General features: G+C 37.1%; 1 protein-coding gene across 6 annotated transcripts in view; it reads right to left on the bottom strand.

Moving 5' to 3' along the window:
* Positions 1–36: 36 nt before the first annotated feature.
* The window catches only part of PDPK1 (3-phosphoinositide dependent protein kinase 1), a 37758-nt gene continuing 23653 nt past the window's right edge, over positions 37–14141 (bottom strand). For all 6 annotated transcript variants that reach the window (XM_055803446.1, XM_055803450.1, XM_055803448.1 and 3 more), the window contains 9 exons: positions 12287–12384; positions 11448–11523; positions 9946–10014; positions 9378–9474; positions 7886–8059; positions 7296–7513; positions 6632–6689; positions 5592–5744; positions 37–5020 (listed from right to left, as the gene is read on the bottom strand). In XM_055803446.1, the coding sequence (XP_055659421.1) occupies positions 4913–5020; positions 5592–5744; positions 6632–6689; positions 7296–7513; positions 7886–8059; positions 9378–9474; positions 9946–10014; positions 11448–11523; positions 12287–12384 (1051 nt within the window). In that variant the 3' untranslated portion in view covers positions 37–4912. The remainder of the gene's footprint in view (positions 5021–5591; positions 5745–6631; positions 6690–7295; positions 7514–7885; positions 8060–9377; positions 9475–9945; positions 10015–11447; positions 11524–12286; positions 12385–14141) is intronic.

Below are 14141 nucleotides of genomic sequence, written 5' to 3'. Positions count from 1 at the left end.
GTTCCCCCCCGCGGAAGGACGAGGCGGAGGCCGGGCCAGGACCCTACATGCCTTTATTACAGACTACCAAGCATAAGTGAAATCCGTCATCCAGTCACTAACTACACATCTACAGCACAGAAATCTGTCGAGAGGAGAATAAACAGTCATTAAATTATGAGATATGATTAAATCATCGACCAATAGAAAATTTATATAATAAAGCCAGAAAAAAGGTGTAAAATATAGTTTACAATAATTATTCACATTCAAGGCTGTACATCAATACATACAACACCATGGCCCCGAACATGAATTCAATCCAAATAATTCATATATTAGAATTTAAATAACACAGACTGAACTAGAGGCCAACAAGAGCCAGCAAATAATCTTATAAGAATAAAAATACAAAAGTGTGTATCTTATATCATTGCATTATTTGCTTCTGTTTTCGTAAGTTCTTGGAGGAGGGGAGATTGTTTTTCGGTGTTTGTTGAAGGGGGTGGGGGTTTTCTTTCTTTTTTTTTTTATCTGTACATCACAGTTACAGCTACAAACCAGGTAGAGAATATACACACGTAACTGACTGCCACCAACCTGAAAACAGCTAGCATACAACTATCAAAACTGATTATAGTTCCTGGTTCCTATTTCTTATCTTTTGTCAGATACAGTAATTGTAAGTTCTGCTACAATTTAGAACATTTGCCACATCCAGAGTCAGTACATGGTCATAGGAAGCTTTGTCAAATGGCAACCATCTACATTCACTGCCATGCCAACAGACAGACCAGGTCATGGGGCGCTTAAGGACCTCTCCAATTGTTTGCTGTGTAGAAGTCACATTTCTTTTAAGAAAGAGGAAACATTCTTAAATCACCAGTCTTAACTGAAAGCATGCCATTTTGGGTCAGAGAATTACTTGTCTGTAAGCTTGCTTGATCAGCTGATGGACAATCCGTGTCATGAAGCTTTGCAGGAGCACTTCCATTTGATTAATAAAATATCTGCATAAAATATTACAGGCATTCAGCAAAATTTCAGATATAAATACCACACCTATTCATGTAATTCACTAGTAGAAAGGATGATCAGAATCCACAGACCACATCTTTAGGCAACTATTAATATAAAGTTCTCTCCTCAGCAAGGTGTTGAAATCAGATTTTTGTCCACTGGCCAAACGAAGCAGCTGTCTCTGCTTTACTACATCATTCAAAGGAAACTGTTAAGTGTACATGTGGGAATCCCTCAGGATTCTTCAAAGTTCCCAGCACAAAACATAGTAATACCAAGCACATTAAGCATCTTGAACTATGAAAAGGGATTACAATTACCAAATTTTTGTTTTGACCTACAGAGCTGTGTTTTTTCTGGGCTTATATATGGCAGATACCTCACAAATAAATCATGCCAGAAGGAGACAAGCAGAGCACAGTACTACTATCCAATGGCTTGATGTCTTCAGTATCTAAATGCTTAGCACATGAGATCTTAATAGGTAATGTCAGTCTGCTCACAATGCCTCCACATCACATCTGAAGCAAGCCTGCCTTAATATAAATCCTTCTCAAAACCAGTCTTTAAGGGCAATGGCAATAACTCATGTCTCCAGTTTATCAAAGCAGTTTTAAACTTCCTGTGACCGGGCTGGACACTGAATAGAACAGTGTGATTCAAAAGCCCTTTCTAGCAGTAGTACTTCATCCTTTTGTGAGCTCCACCCCACAGAATACAGAAGCAATAAACACCTTCCCGAAGTTCAAATCCCAAGCAAAACAAAATCAATTACTGACCAGATTCTTTATAAATGACTGGCAATTGTTCAAAATACAAAAGATGGAATGAAACAACAGATTGGATTTTCAGTAGGTTTGCAGTGAGGAGTCTGAAGAAGAGTCTTCAAGTGCCTAACAACCCTTTTTGTGCTTTGAAAGACCTTGAATAAAAAGCAGAGAAATTAACTGACTTATCTGCAGCTCTGAAGAACCTCCCTTGTACATTTAATTCCGTGAATTCCCATGAACCACACGAGTAATCTTCAGGACAAAGGTCTGAAGCTACCCTGCTTCTGGATATAAGCATTTAGAACAGGAACCAGCCCTTCATAGCATATCACACCTGGCAATGCACATTTAAGTAGAAAAACCAGTGAAACATACTTAAATGCACATGATTGTTTTGTCTTGCCTCACTCTATTCTGCCATCTTTCAAAACCATGGATTCAACTTACAGTCCAAGACCGACAAATACCTCTTCCAGAAAAGTTCTGGTCCCTTCCCAAAAACGCAGCAGCTAAAGAAAGCTTGATTTGGAACACTGAAGTTCTAAGGAGAGGGATGCCTGCAAGAGATGATCGCGGTTTCCTAATGACAGCATTATCAAAATAAAGATGTAATACCAGAATGTAGACATCAGCCTTCCAGACAACTTCTTGAGAGCTTACCACTACCAAGATTCCTTTGGCTGAACACTTTTGGTGGGCAGGACAGAAGTGCTCTGAGAGAGAATTTTCAGGGTGTGAAAGAGCAAAAATTCCTTTGTAATGGCAAAATGATCACAAGCCTAAATATCACAGAAAACATGCTTACGCATTCCTAGATTTCCACCTAGTGACCAAGCCAATGGAGGTCACTCCACCTCCTAATGAAGCTGAGGTGTTCAGTATTAGCAGAACAACTTTGCCAGACTTTTTACATATGGCCAAGTTTTGTCACATTGAACAGCAGTGGCACCATGACACCGCAAAACTCTCCTGTATAAAGTTGGAAATTGGTACACTGACATCTCCATACCAAAGACTAAGTCCAAAAGCAGTAGGGTTGCCTCCAGGGAACCCAATGTACAGCTGGAATTTGACAACCAGAGAACAAATGGATAGCACTGCAACAAACTTAGAGTACACGTCATCTTGTTTGGAATGGTAAATACAGGATTAACACAGGCACAGAGAGGTGGTGTACTGTGCTATTAAAATTTTAGTGAAAAGGAGTGCAACTTGTACGTGATGAAGTTTTTCGTGACACAAAAGGGATGGTGTTCTGTCTGTCTTGTCTCAGCCATTTACAGGGCACCTTAGCTTCCTTAACACCAGGCACTGTAAGCCAGTGATTTACTTCTGTCAAGTCTGTGTACGTGGTGGGATAATAGAAGATTACAAGAATGTAGATCCTCCAAAAGAAAAGGCAACTGCACTCTCTCTCCTTTAAAGACTGAAAGATACTGGAAAAGCTGAACTGGCATCAAGTCCAACCACACAACAGTTTTTAAGAGATCAATAATACCTTGCCTTCATCCTGTACGACAACAAAATACCCAACATTCACGTAAAATCCTGATAAGCCATTGCTTTTAGAAATACTGCTTCTAGAACAGTAGCCCATGAGTTTTTCAGCATTGCAGGAGAACATTTCTTTCTTTGGTGGAAGGAAAAGCACATCATAATATGATACTTCAAAATGCCAAGAGATGGTATACATAGAAGGCAAATAAATAGGTGTGATGTTTATACCACTTTTAAAACAAGGAATGCCTTCGTACAGACCTAGGTCATTCCTCTCTGCAAGGTTCAGGAACACAAGCATGTTGAAAAAAACATTAGGTAAGTTGTTTTTAGCACATAAAGTTTTGTCTTTGCAGCATTACAAGAAATGTTTGACCACAAAAAAAGCCTTAATTTGAAGAGGATAAAGGATATCGATATGAAAAATATTTTCATTTTCTAGATATGCCTTAAGTATCATATATTTTCTCCTTTTATCAATATCTTTCCTTTGAAATTTTAACTAGATTGCTTTATGGATCTGATTTTTCAATTGCTTAAATTTTTTTCAGAGTTACTAAATATTTGGCCATGGACCAAAAACAGGATTTTGTACATCTCATTATTCAATGAGACAAAAAAAAGTCAAGTAATCAATTCTACAAAGCTTTCACACTTCCTTCTCTACCCAGGTAAACAGGCTGGCCCCACTAAAATGCACAATACATGCACAACCTGGAAAGAAAGCTTCTAGCCCTCACCTCCTGAAAAGGTGAAAAACTATTTACTACTTCAATAGTAACCTTTTTCCCCCCAATACTAACTAGCTAAGTCTTTAGTTAGCATTAGTTAAAAGCATGCTAGTTAAGTTTATTGTCCCTTGATTAAACACACATGATTCATATTAAAATTAAAATTGAATGTTTAAGATCTTATATGCTTCAGAAGCCAACATTACAATTTTAGAGAACTTTCAGTGCCATGCTCAGCATTTCACTCTCTCAAAACCTGTATCACTGGAGCCTGTCTGCCAGACACATACATCTGATTCATTCACATAATTACTAAAGTACCACATAAATCCTGCAACCAGAACTATATTAGGAATTACACATGGGTGCAACTGACCAGGCTACAAATGCCATATACCAATAAGCTGGGGGACTGTGAGGAAAGGAAGAGAAAAAGAGGTGGTGCTTAGGAGAGGCATATAAAAGCTCCCTGATGAAATACAGTTTAATGATAATCTGGAAGTCACAGAAAACTCCAGCCCCATAAAATGCAAGGCTGGTACATGATTCAGCATGTGTGCGTGTGGATTGGTTTTAACTCATCTTAAGTGAAGCTGGTAATGCAAGGTCTATCCTCTAGTCTGCAGCAGAAATTGAGCTGAAGTGCACAAAAGCAAGATCTTCACTGCAGTGATATGCATGTGGAAGCCTCAACAGAAGCACAAAGAGCGAGCAAAGCGACCCTGAATTCCATTAGGTTTTTGCTTTTCTTTTTTTCTTTCTTAGTAAAAAAACAAAAACAAAAAAACCCAGAACATTTCAGACATATGCTTCCCCTTGAGATGGTAATAGGTGGGTTGAAAAGATTCCTCTGATCGGCTGCACACGGAGTTCTAGCAGCAAGTAGGGAAACTGGGAAAGTTTGGATGAGCTTTACTATTTAGCAGCATTCTGGTGGTATCTGTGCCGCCAAACTTCATGTATCTTTTTGCACCATTTATGAGCATTCCCACTCGGGTCCATCAGGTAATATGTCCTGTTTGGCTGTAAGTGAACAACATTTTAATGAGTACCCCAAACAGTTTAACAAAAAAAGCAGTAATTACTCTACATCCACCAATAAAATAATTATTCAAATTCTATTCCTAAACTTTCCGAAAGTTAAATTACAGTTATATAACATTATGTATTGCTGAATAGCCATACGTCTGGCATCTCAATACTGTTAAGCAGTCAACTGATAATATATTGTTGATCCTTGTGATCCACTATATACAAAGAGGGCTAAATTTTAAGAGTCCTGCTTAAGAACTTCTTTTAAATCCCCAAACCCACCTATAGTTTATTGACATGCAAATATTAAAAAATACACTTGTATTTTTGTGGGAAATGTGTATACTGGGGGTTTCATAAATTTTTTGGTTTGGTTTTTGGAGGTTTGGGTTTTGTCATTGGTTTGTTTCTTTGAGGATTTTTGTCTTTTTTTTTTTAATTAAGGCTATCAACACTTGTATTTAAGGAATTATATCTTCTCCAGGAAACATTATTTGTTAAGAGTTTACAATGATTGTCCAAGGACCTTAGCACAACTTACAAAGAAATGAAAGTTGCTTACTGTGTGAACAAAAAATGTCTTAAAATTCTTTGCTTCTGGTCGCAACTCTAGAGACCATGGAATTTCTCCTTTTAGAACCTTGTTGACAGGATCCACATAATACAGGTGGGGTCCTTCTGTGAGCAGCAACTGGCGCCGACGTGCAAACAAACCCTAACAAGAAAAGTAGAAGCAACAATACAAAAAAAACATGAAGAAAAATTGAATGTGTATATCTGAATTTAACAACAGAGGTAGAAGTAAAACAGCTCAGTGATAGGATAGGATGTTTGAGTCTGGGGGACTGTTGTTGTTTGTTTTCCTTTGCTTCACTCCTTTTTTAGGGGTTTGCAGTGCACCCCTACTAGTTGTGTTCTGCCATGTAGTAATTTAAGAAAGCATCTCCAAGTTCTAACAAAACATAAAACAACTAGCTCTAGAAAAAAGCAAAATCTATTTGTCAAAGATTCCAGCACAGAATTCAATACTCCTGATTTTGTGGAGAAAACTAGGAACAAGCAGGTAGTAACTTAAATGAAAGAGAACCTACATTCCTACAAAGCTGACACACTATCGTTGCTCATCTGTACCACATTAAAATTAATAATTAAAGCTGTTCTAATATCACCACTGCCTCTCTCAGGATACAGGCATTTATTGGATCCAGGAAAAACACCACAGTTAAGGACAATATGGGCTTGTATTTTATTTTCCAGTATTTGTGGCTTGATCCACATGAAGACATGCATCAAGACAAAGCATTTAGTGGGCTATATCAGGTTGGGAGGAGAAGGGGGAACAAAACCTCATTTACTACAGTCTCAAAATAAAAGCATCAATAGCACATTTAGCCTTTTTCAAAAATCAAGAGCACACCACTAAATTAATAAAAGCCAATCCATTCACAAGAAAACACTACCTGTTAAAAAACAAACAAAAGAATTTGACACTTCCAAATAAGTTAAGCAAGGAAGCTCTAAAACAGATCCCTTATCCATGCTGCAACTATGCAAAAATGTGACAGCCAAATCTTGTTACAGAGAATTCAGAAAAGTTCTTACCTTTCTTTTGTCCACTGGACCCATTTTTAGAATTAAGTTATTTTCTACAAACTGGTGCCTTAAAAAAAACAAACAACAAAAAACCCACACTATTACTTCAGAAGTAATTCTTCCACAGAAACAGTTTTTATCTTCATCAAGCAATTTTCTACGTCTCTCCCTAGTATCTCCTTTTTCCAAAGCGTCCTGAACAGCTTTAACTAGATGAGTTTGGGACTCATCCTCATTCCAAGCCAGACTTTTTTCTGAAATCTGACAGGGGTGGGGAAAGTGACAGATGAGAAACTCCTCTAAAGAGTGAAGAGAAACACTAGTAAGTAAATGGTCTATAGGCACTTTGGGTAGATATCAACAGAATATTATCATTCAAAAAAACCCACCTAACAGCAACTGTAACAAAGAAGGAACCTTTTCTAGTTCTAGGGCTCCAGAGGAAAGACATCTCAGCACTGGTATAGCATCATTTCTGCCTATCTTCTAGACCTTGTAAATTTTAGAAACATAGTATTAGGTTTTCCCCTGCTATTGCTTTAAAAATAGAAGAAAAATCTGGTTGCTAATTGTTTGCTTGAAGATATTGACAAATATTAATTTGTATCAACTTATTCTTCTAGATTCCTTATTGCTGTGCAAGTAACAGATGAGCTATATTCAAAGACCTTACCAAGGATTTCCACCAGCTTGTTTTGCCAGAAGTAACCTCTTTTCATCTTCAGAAAACTGTAGGTCCAGCTCAAAGGAATTGTTGTCAAGATCATGAATATACTGTTCAATATTTCCTCCTGATGTCTGTGGTGTACTTGTCTCTGGAGCAGACAGTGAATGGGAAGAGGCAGAACCAGAAACTTGCATGCAACCAAACTGACTCAGGAGATTGTCATACTAAAGGAGGAAACAAAATGAAGCAGTGAAATTTCTTTGATTAAAAATCTTAATTTGCACTAAAATCCAAAATTAAATTTAAGCATGCTTTTGAGCAAAAAGACAGCCTACTTTCTATAGATTAACAGGCACTTATCCAAAAAAGTATGCTTGGCCAAAAGCAAGCCAACCAGTATTTTTTCCAAAAACTAATGGTATCAGAAAATGAATGCTGAATAGTTCAAATTTTAACCAGCAATTTTACAGGAGACTTTTAATAATTGAGTCTTCATAAAATATAACTAATCAGTAGTTTCAATAAAAATATTTAATATGCAATTAAGCTCTGCTGCCTGAGGCTTTGATTAAAGCAAAATATATCCATAGACATACATTTCCATAACAGTCTTCATCATCCTCCGACATGGCAGGTAAATACGCTGTAAGTTTTGGGGGTGTCTGAAGATGTAGGTTCTCCCACACAATGGATTCAAAGAAGGGATGAGCCTTAAGAGGTCCATATCCTCCCATTTCTTCACAACCTAATCTGTTGGTAGCATCTAGAACCTAAGTAGATTACAATTAAATTAACACACATAAAATAATGACAAGTGCAAGACACCACTCACATTTGCACAGCAGCACACAAAAACTTAAAACCAGTTGGTCTCACTGCCCTAAGCATACATATCTAGAATATAAGGAGACTACGAGATGTTATTTGTCATTAAGTCTTGCCAGTAACATTTTGTATTAGAGCTCACAGATCTAGAGAAAGGAGCACTTCTTTATGTCCCCACAATTTTTTGGCTTTGTTTCTTCCTAAAGACAGAAACAAACCCAAGTAAATATACAGAAAAGTTTGATTGAGCATAGCTGATTTAAGTAGAGCCCAGCATAACATTATATTGATGCAAGAAGCTGCGGAAGCTATAGTTGGTGTCAAACATCAGCCTCTCAAGCACCATAGAACTACACCAGTATCAGAATGTTGACATAACCTGGACCTTACTATTCGACAGGCACTGGCTGGCCTTGACACAGGAACGTGCTGCTAGGTCTTTTACAACGGTTACACGCACTCACAAACATAAAACAGTTTCCTCCTGCCCCATGCTAATATGCTAGACTACTGAACTTCAAAAAGCTTATACCACCCAAAATGTTCTCTGCATATTCATTTAAGTGTCATGGATATCTCACTGATGAGACAGAACTATTTTTTCTTATCTGTCAAACATCACATGCAAGTAATTTTTTGGCTGATACCGAGACATGCATGAAGTTCAAGATAAATGCATGCTAAAATGCAAGCAAAGTTCATGTACATTGTAATGAATATATCTCCCCGTGATGCACAGCTAAACCAGGGGTCCTCAAACTTTTTAAACAGGGGGCCGGCACACGGATGAAGTGGCAGGAGGTCATCTGCGGCTGCTTGGCTTCCCCCCCCAACCCCCGGCAGGGGGGGGGCAGGGGGGTTCTGTAAATACCGGGGGCCAAACTGAGGACCCTGGGGGGCTGGATACGGCCCATGGGCCGTAGTTCAAGGACCCCTGACCTAAACTATGCATTATACAATTTAACAAGAATTAATCTGAGTACTATGTAATACTAAACACTTGAATCTTAATTTCTGCCTGTAACACACAGTACTCTGAACCATTTGCTTCCATTTCACTGAGAGACATTCCTTGCCCACACTTCAGAATGCCAATTTATTCCTGTTTAATAATGGATGTTCATTTTCAAGACACTTCCCTATACAGTCAATAATGCTCACGGTCGTTCTTGTTATAAGGTTTGCAATAGAGTGCATAGGAACTTCAGGATAAGCTGAATGTTTCCAATGTCATCAACTCATTTAACAGCAGCAAATATTTACCAAGAGCTTTTCAACAAGGTCTTTTGCCTTGGGAAAAAATTTTTCTGGGAAGTCATATTCCAACTTTATTATCTTCTGGAATATAAGATATTCATTTCTGCAAAAGAGAATAATATTAGCTTTTATTATTAGTTCTCCATCATTCTTTCACCTTAACAGTGCATAACGTGGACAAACATTCAACAGGAGATCTACAAGTTAAGTCACATTCCCATAAATCTTTCTAGGTAAAGGGACAGAGCTTTCCAAGTATCCTGTAAGCATCAGATACTTGAATAATAACAAGAAAAGTTCAAATGGCTCAATACAGAGGTGCCTCATACCCTCATAAACCTTTACAGTATATTACATGTGAAATCCTAGGATAAATTAAGGAATCTCAGGAACTCTAGTTATAGCTGTCTAAGCATCTTCATGACATCAGAAAGGACAAATAAAAGCAGGCATGACATTAACACCAACACTACACCATAAGAAGTTGTACTTCAGAACCAGTAGTAAGGTAAAAGTCAAAACCAAGTCAGTATATTTATGATCTACATATAAAGAATTAGTTTAAATTTCTTACCCAGCTCTAAATGGCGGCAATCCAGCTACAAGCTGATATATTATACATCCCAGAGCCCAGAGGTCAGAGCTTCAAGAGAAAGAGGAAAAAACATATAGCATGTTTCCCTATAAGAAGTCTTTAAGCTGTAATTTTAAAAAGAGTTCTTAAGCTTCTGCTAGTTAGAACATACCATGAACACATTGGACAAACCTGCTAGCATAATTTCCACATTATTTTCACTTCATTCCTTGACAGAAGAGTAGGCTAATAACAAAACTTTCAGGGAATAGAAAAAGTGTATAGTAATCAGCCCACAATAACTGACTACAAGCGCATGTGCAAGACAGCTGAATTCTCAGTCAAAATAATTAATGGGTATGTAAAGAGACTAAAAAGAATTATCCACTACAGCAATTCAAAGATGTATCCAACTTAAGGTAACATATGCTCTTCATAATTAAAATCCTTTCCTCTAAATGTTTTATGCATAATAAGCCACAATACAGCTTTTTCAGTTAAAGCTTTTCTTAAGACACAAACTAAAAGGTAGGCTATGTTGTATGTAGGTAAGAAAAATTAAGTTTTAACGTGTTGGCCTGAAAGAGTATTTTTAACATTTCACCTGGAGGTAAAGTATACATTTGATTAATGCTTAGAAATTCTAATGGAAGGCTAAAATACTATCAAACTACACAAGAGTTTTCTATAAAGCTGAAGAATTATGAAACTTCTAAAAAGAGATGACAGCCTGATGAAGTCTTTCCGTTAGTCAAACCAGTCAAAACCTCTTTACTAGAAACAAAAGTGGAAAGCCTAATGGCATTTCTATCATTTCGTGAAATGCTAGCACAAATTACCAGTTATTCATATAAGTGATCTTTTTTCCCGATGATCTGTCAACGATTATTTTTCCATCATTGTAATGTAATAGATATACAATATAGTCTGTAGGTTACCATTAAGAACCAATTAAAACAATAAAAAAATCCCTTAAGGGTTATCATCCATACCTGGAACGGAGATAAGCTTTAAACCATTGCAAATCCCAAGCAAAGCTTAGCAAAGATAACTGCAAGTTGATCCAAATACAAGTTAAAGAAAGCTGTAGCTTTTCCCCTGACAGAATGCAATATTTTGTTGCTTTTACAGCAGGAGTTACCATATTAGAGCAAGATTACATAAACCAGAATTAAAATAATTATATCACTTCAATAACAGAAAAAACTTTTCTGATTTATTTAAGGGTAGGAGAAATCCAACTTCACATTACACACCGCCTTCTCCTGACAACATCTAATCCTGCCTGTAGAACTTAAGGAATGAACTGAGGAAGCCAGCACTCAGACAAGAAGCAGTACTTGTTTAAGAAAAAAGTATTTCAAACCCTTAAAAAAACATTTATACTCAAGTGTCTTGTTTCTTTGAAATACTAAGCTTGCTTGCTTTATTTATCCGCTCCCCACCATTTGACAGTATCCTGACAGAGTTGGTAAAGTCCTGAAACACAGCTGAGTCCTCACCTTTTGCAGGCAGATTTCTCTGTTAGCAGTTCTGGAGAAACATACTGTGCTGTCCCCACAAATGAGTTTGCCCGTGCTGATAAGAAAATTAAAAGAAATAAGCAAATACATACTCATGCAGAAACCAGCCTTCCCCTTCCACCCCTGCACCCATACCCAATTAAAAAAAATTTCAAAGGCGAACTATTGCAAGTTATGTAACACTACAAAGAACCTATGGGAATTTCATTTCTCTACCCATATGCAAAACCCGCTCAGAAAAGACAAAACAATCTTAGTGATATCTATTTGGTTCAAGAAGCTAGGCATCTAGGCACTTTTAGGTATAAAATCTACCAACACAAGCTTACTAGATTCAAGTTAAAAATTAAGTTTATCAAAATCAGTTCAGCCTAGTGCTTTTATTTAGGCATTCTTTGCTGCACCATGGGTTCACAGGTTAATACAAAGCAACTAATGACACAAGAATTCTATACCTCCACATTTGAGCAACTCTGATAGTTACTGTGGCTCTGCTGAAACAGTAAGTTTTCACACTGCTTATGTATTTAACCACAGTGACTATTTGTTTGTGTTCTTGTCTTGCAAATTAAAATTTGAAGTAGTTTAACTACCCACTATATTTGGTGATCTAGCTGGTTATACCACTACACCAAGTATTATCTCTTCTGACATAATCTAAGCAGTGACAGTCAAAACAATTTCAAGATCTCTGTGAATTTGTTAGAGAAAAGGTAATGATATTTGAAGGTTACAATTTGGTAAATACAACATACATACATTTTCAAAGGACCAGTTGCTACAGTTACCTGTATCACATATAGTATGTAATGGCATACCTTGTCTGCTGTCTGCAGGTAATACTTTTGCTGTTCCAAAGTCTGTTATTTGAATGTGCATGTCTTCATTTAGCAAGATGTTCTCTGGCTTAAGATCCCTGGAAAAGGCAGATTTTTATATTTAAACAGCACACAAATTAAAAGTTGCAAAACTGCCTAGTGACTTATGCACACCATGCTACCATAAATTATGCAGACATTCTATAAACGTTGTTGTGTCCACTTTGCTCTGACTTGTACCTGTCATCATGCACACTGCTAAGATTTTGGAAAGACTATTAACATTTTTATAAAAAAGCATGAAGAATAATCTTAAACCTAAGCTACTGTGCATCTCACTTGTTCAACAACTACAACAACCACCTCCATAAAAAACCAAAACACCCCACCCTTCACTCACAAGCCTTAATTTAAATAACATTTGACAAATTGATACAGCAGTAAGATCTTCTAGGCCTGTTTACTCAGTGCAAAATTTCAGTCAAACAATGGCAACCACCTTCCATCCCACCCCCCCCACCCACCCCCACCCCCCCACCCCCCCCAAACGTCCACAACAGATAAGAACTGTAAATGGCATGTTTACATTTGTCACACATAAATCCATGTATAATCTGTATTTCAAACTGCCTCCCATTCTGAACAAAACCAGACCTCACGGTAACATATACACAATATACAGCAATACATAATTAGATGTCAAGAGGTTCATTAGCAACAAATAAAAAATAGCATTGAGTTACACTGCTATGGTATAGTTTCCTTTGCACCAAGTTTCCTCAACTGACAAGAAAAGACTACATACTTCCCTCCTAAGAAGTATCTTTGGATGCTCATAAAGCAATCTGGAAGCATGGGAATTGTTTTGATTAACTGTTAAGAAAAATCAGTGCAAATTCAAAGCTGTTTCCATCAACCACTGTGCAGCATTATATCCCTCAATACCGCCTCCTATTGTTGAAAACCATCATTGAAAAGTGGCACAATTTAAAGTCTGTGCAGTACCACAGAAAGCAATTGCAATTAACTAATTATGATACACAAGCCATAAAAATCCCGTTCGTTTTTCTGTAACTATTCTTGGAGAGAAGTAGAAAGTTCATGAATGGAATGGAACTTTTTTAACAGTTCTGTGCAGGGTTGTTTTTCTTTTTTACATATACATCTGTACGCATATATACTGTATTCCATGCACACATATACGTACAGTTAATTAATATTGCATGATGGATCTGGGATATAGCTATATATCTCTCTATGTATCAAGATGTATCTGCAGTAACTTTTCCAGAGTAGCCTGGCATCTTAAAGTGATTCTATCTCATGTCATATTTCTTTAAAGGTAGCAGAAAATCCCAAGAACTTTCAGGCACTGCTAAAGCTATAGGTCTATAATTAAAAAAACTTTATAATAAGTTCTCTAACTGCACAATTTCACTGTTCTCTTAGTGAGCATACGAAGACATAATACAAAGCTGCTCTTTTACAAACCAAGATTTCCAATACAGGCTTAGTAATAGTGACAATGATGCTATACTCATTTCATAAGTATTCTCCCAGCCTAACACATGGCCTATATAATCAACGTGAAACTGGGACTTCTTGAACTTCCTTCCCCACTGTAGAAAATTTTATACTTTTAGTACTCCCCACGTCCAGCCCCCTTACATTATTTTCCAAATTACCTCACAGAAAAGTATTAGGAAAATACTTTGTCCTTTTAAATATAACTGAAAGAAGAAATAATGCTACCAGAATTACAACCAGCCAGCCTTCTGCCAACTAGCATCTACCGTTCTGTAACAACTGCTTGGGAACCAATAGACAAAACAGATTTCTTACCCAAAAAACTCTG

This window comes from Falco peregrinus, chromosome 5 (assembly GCF_023634155.1).
Source record: "Falco peregrinus isolate bFalPer1 chromosome 5, bFalPer1.pri, whole genome shotgun sequence".
In the NCBI taxonomy this organism is placed as follows: domain Eukaryota; kingdom Metazoa; phylum Chordata; class Aves; order Falconiformes; family Falconidae; genus Falco; species Falco peregrinus.
This window is presented reverse-complemented; position numbering and strand designations above follow the sequence as displayed.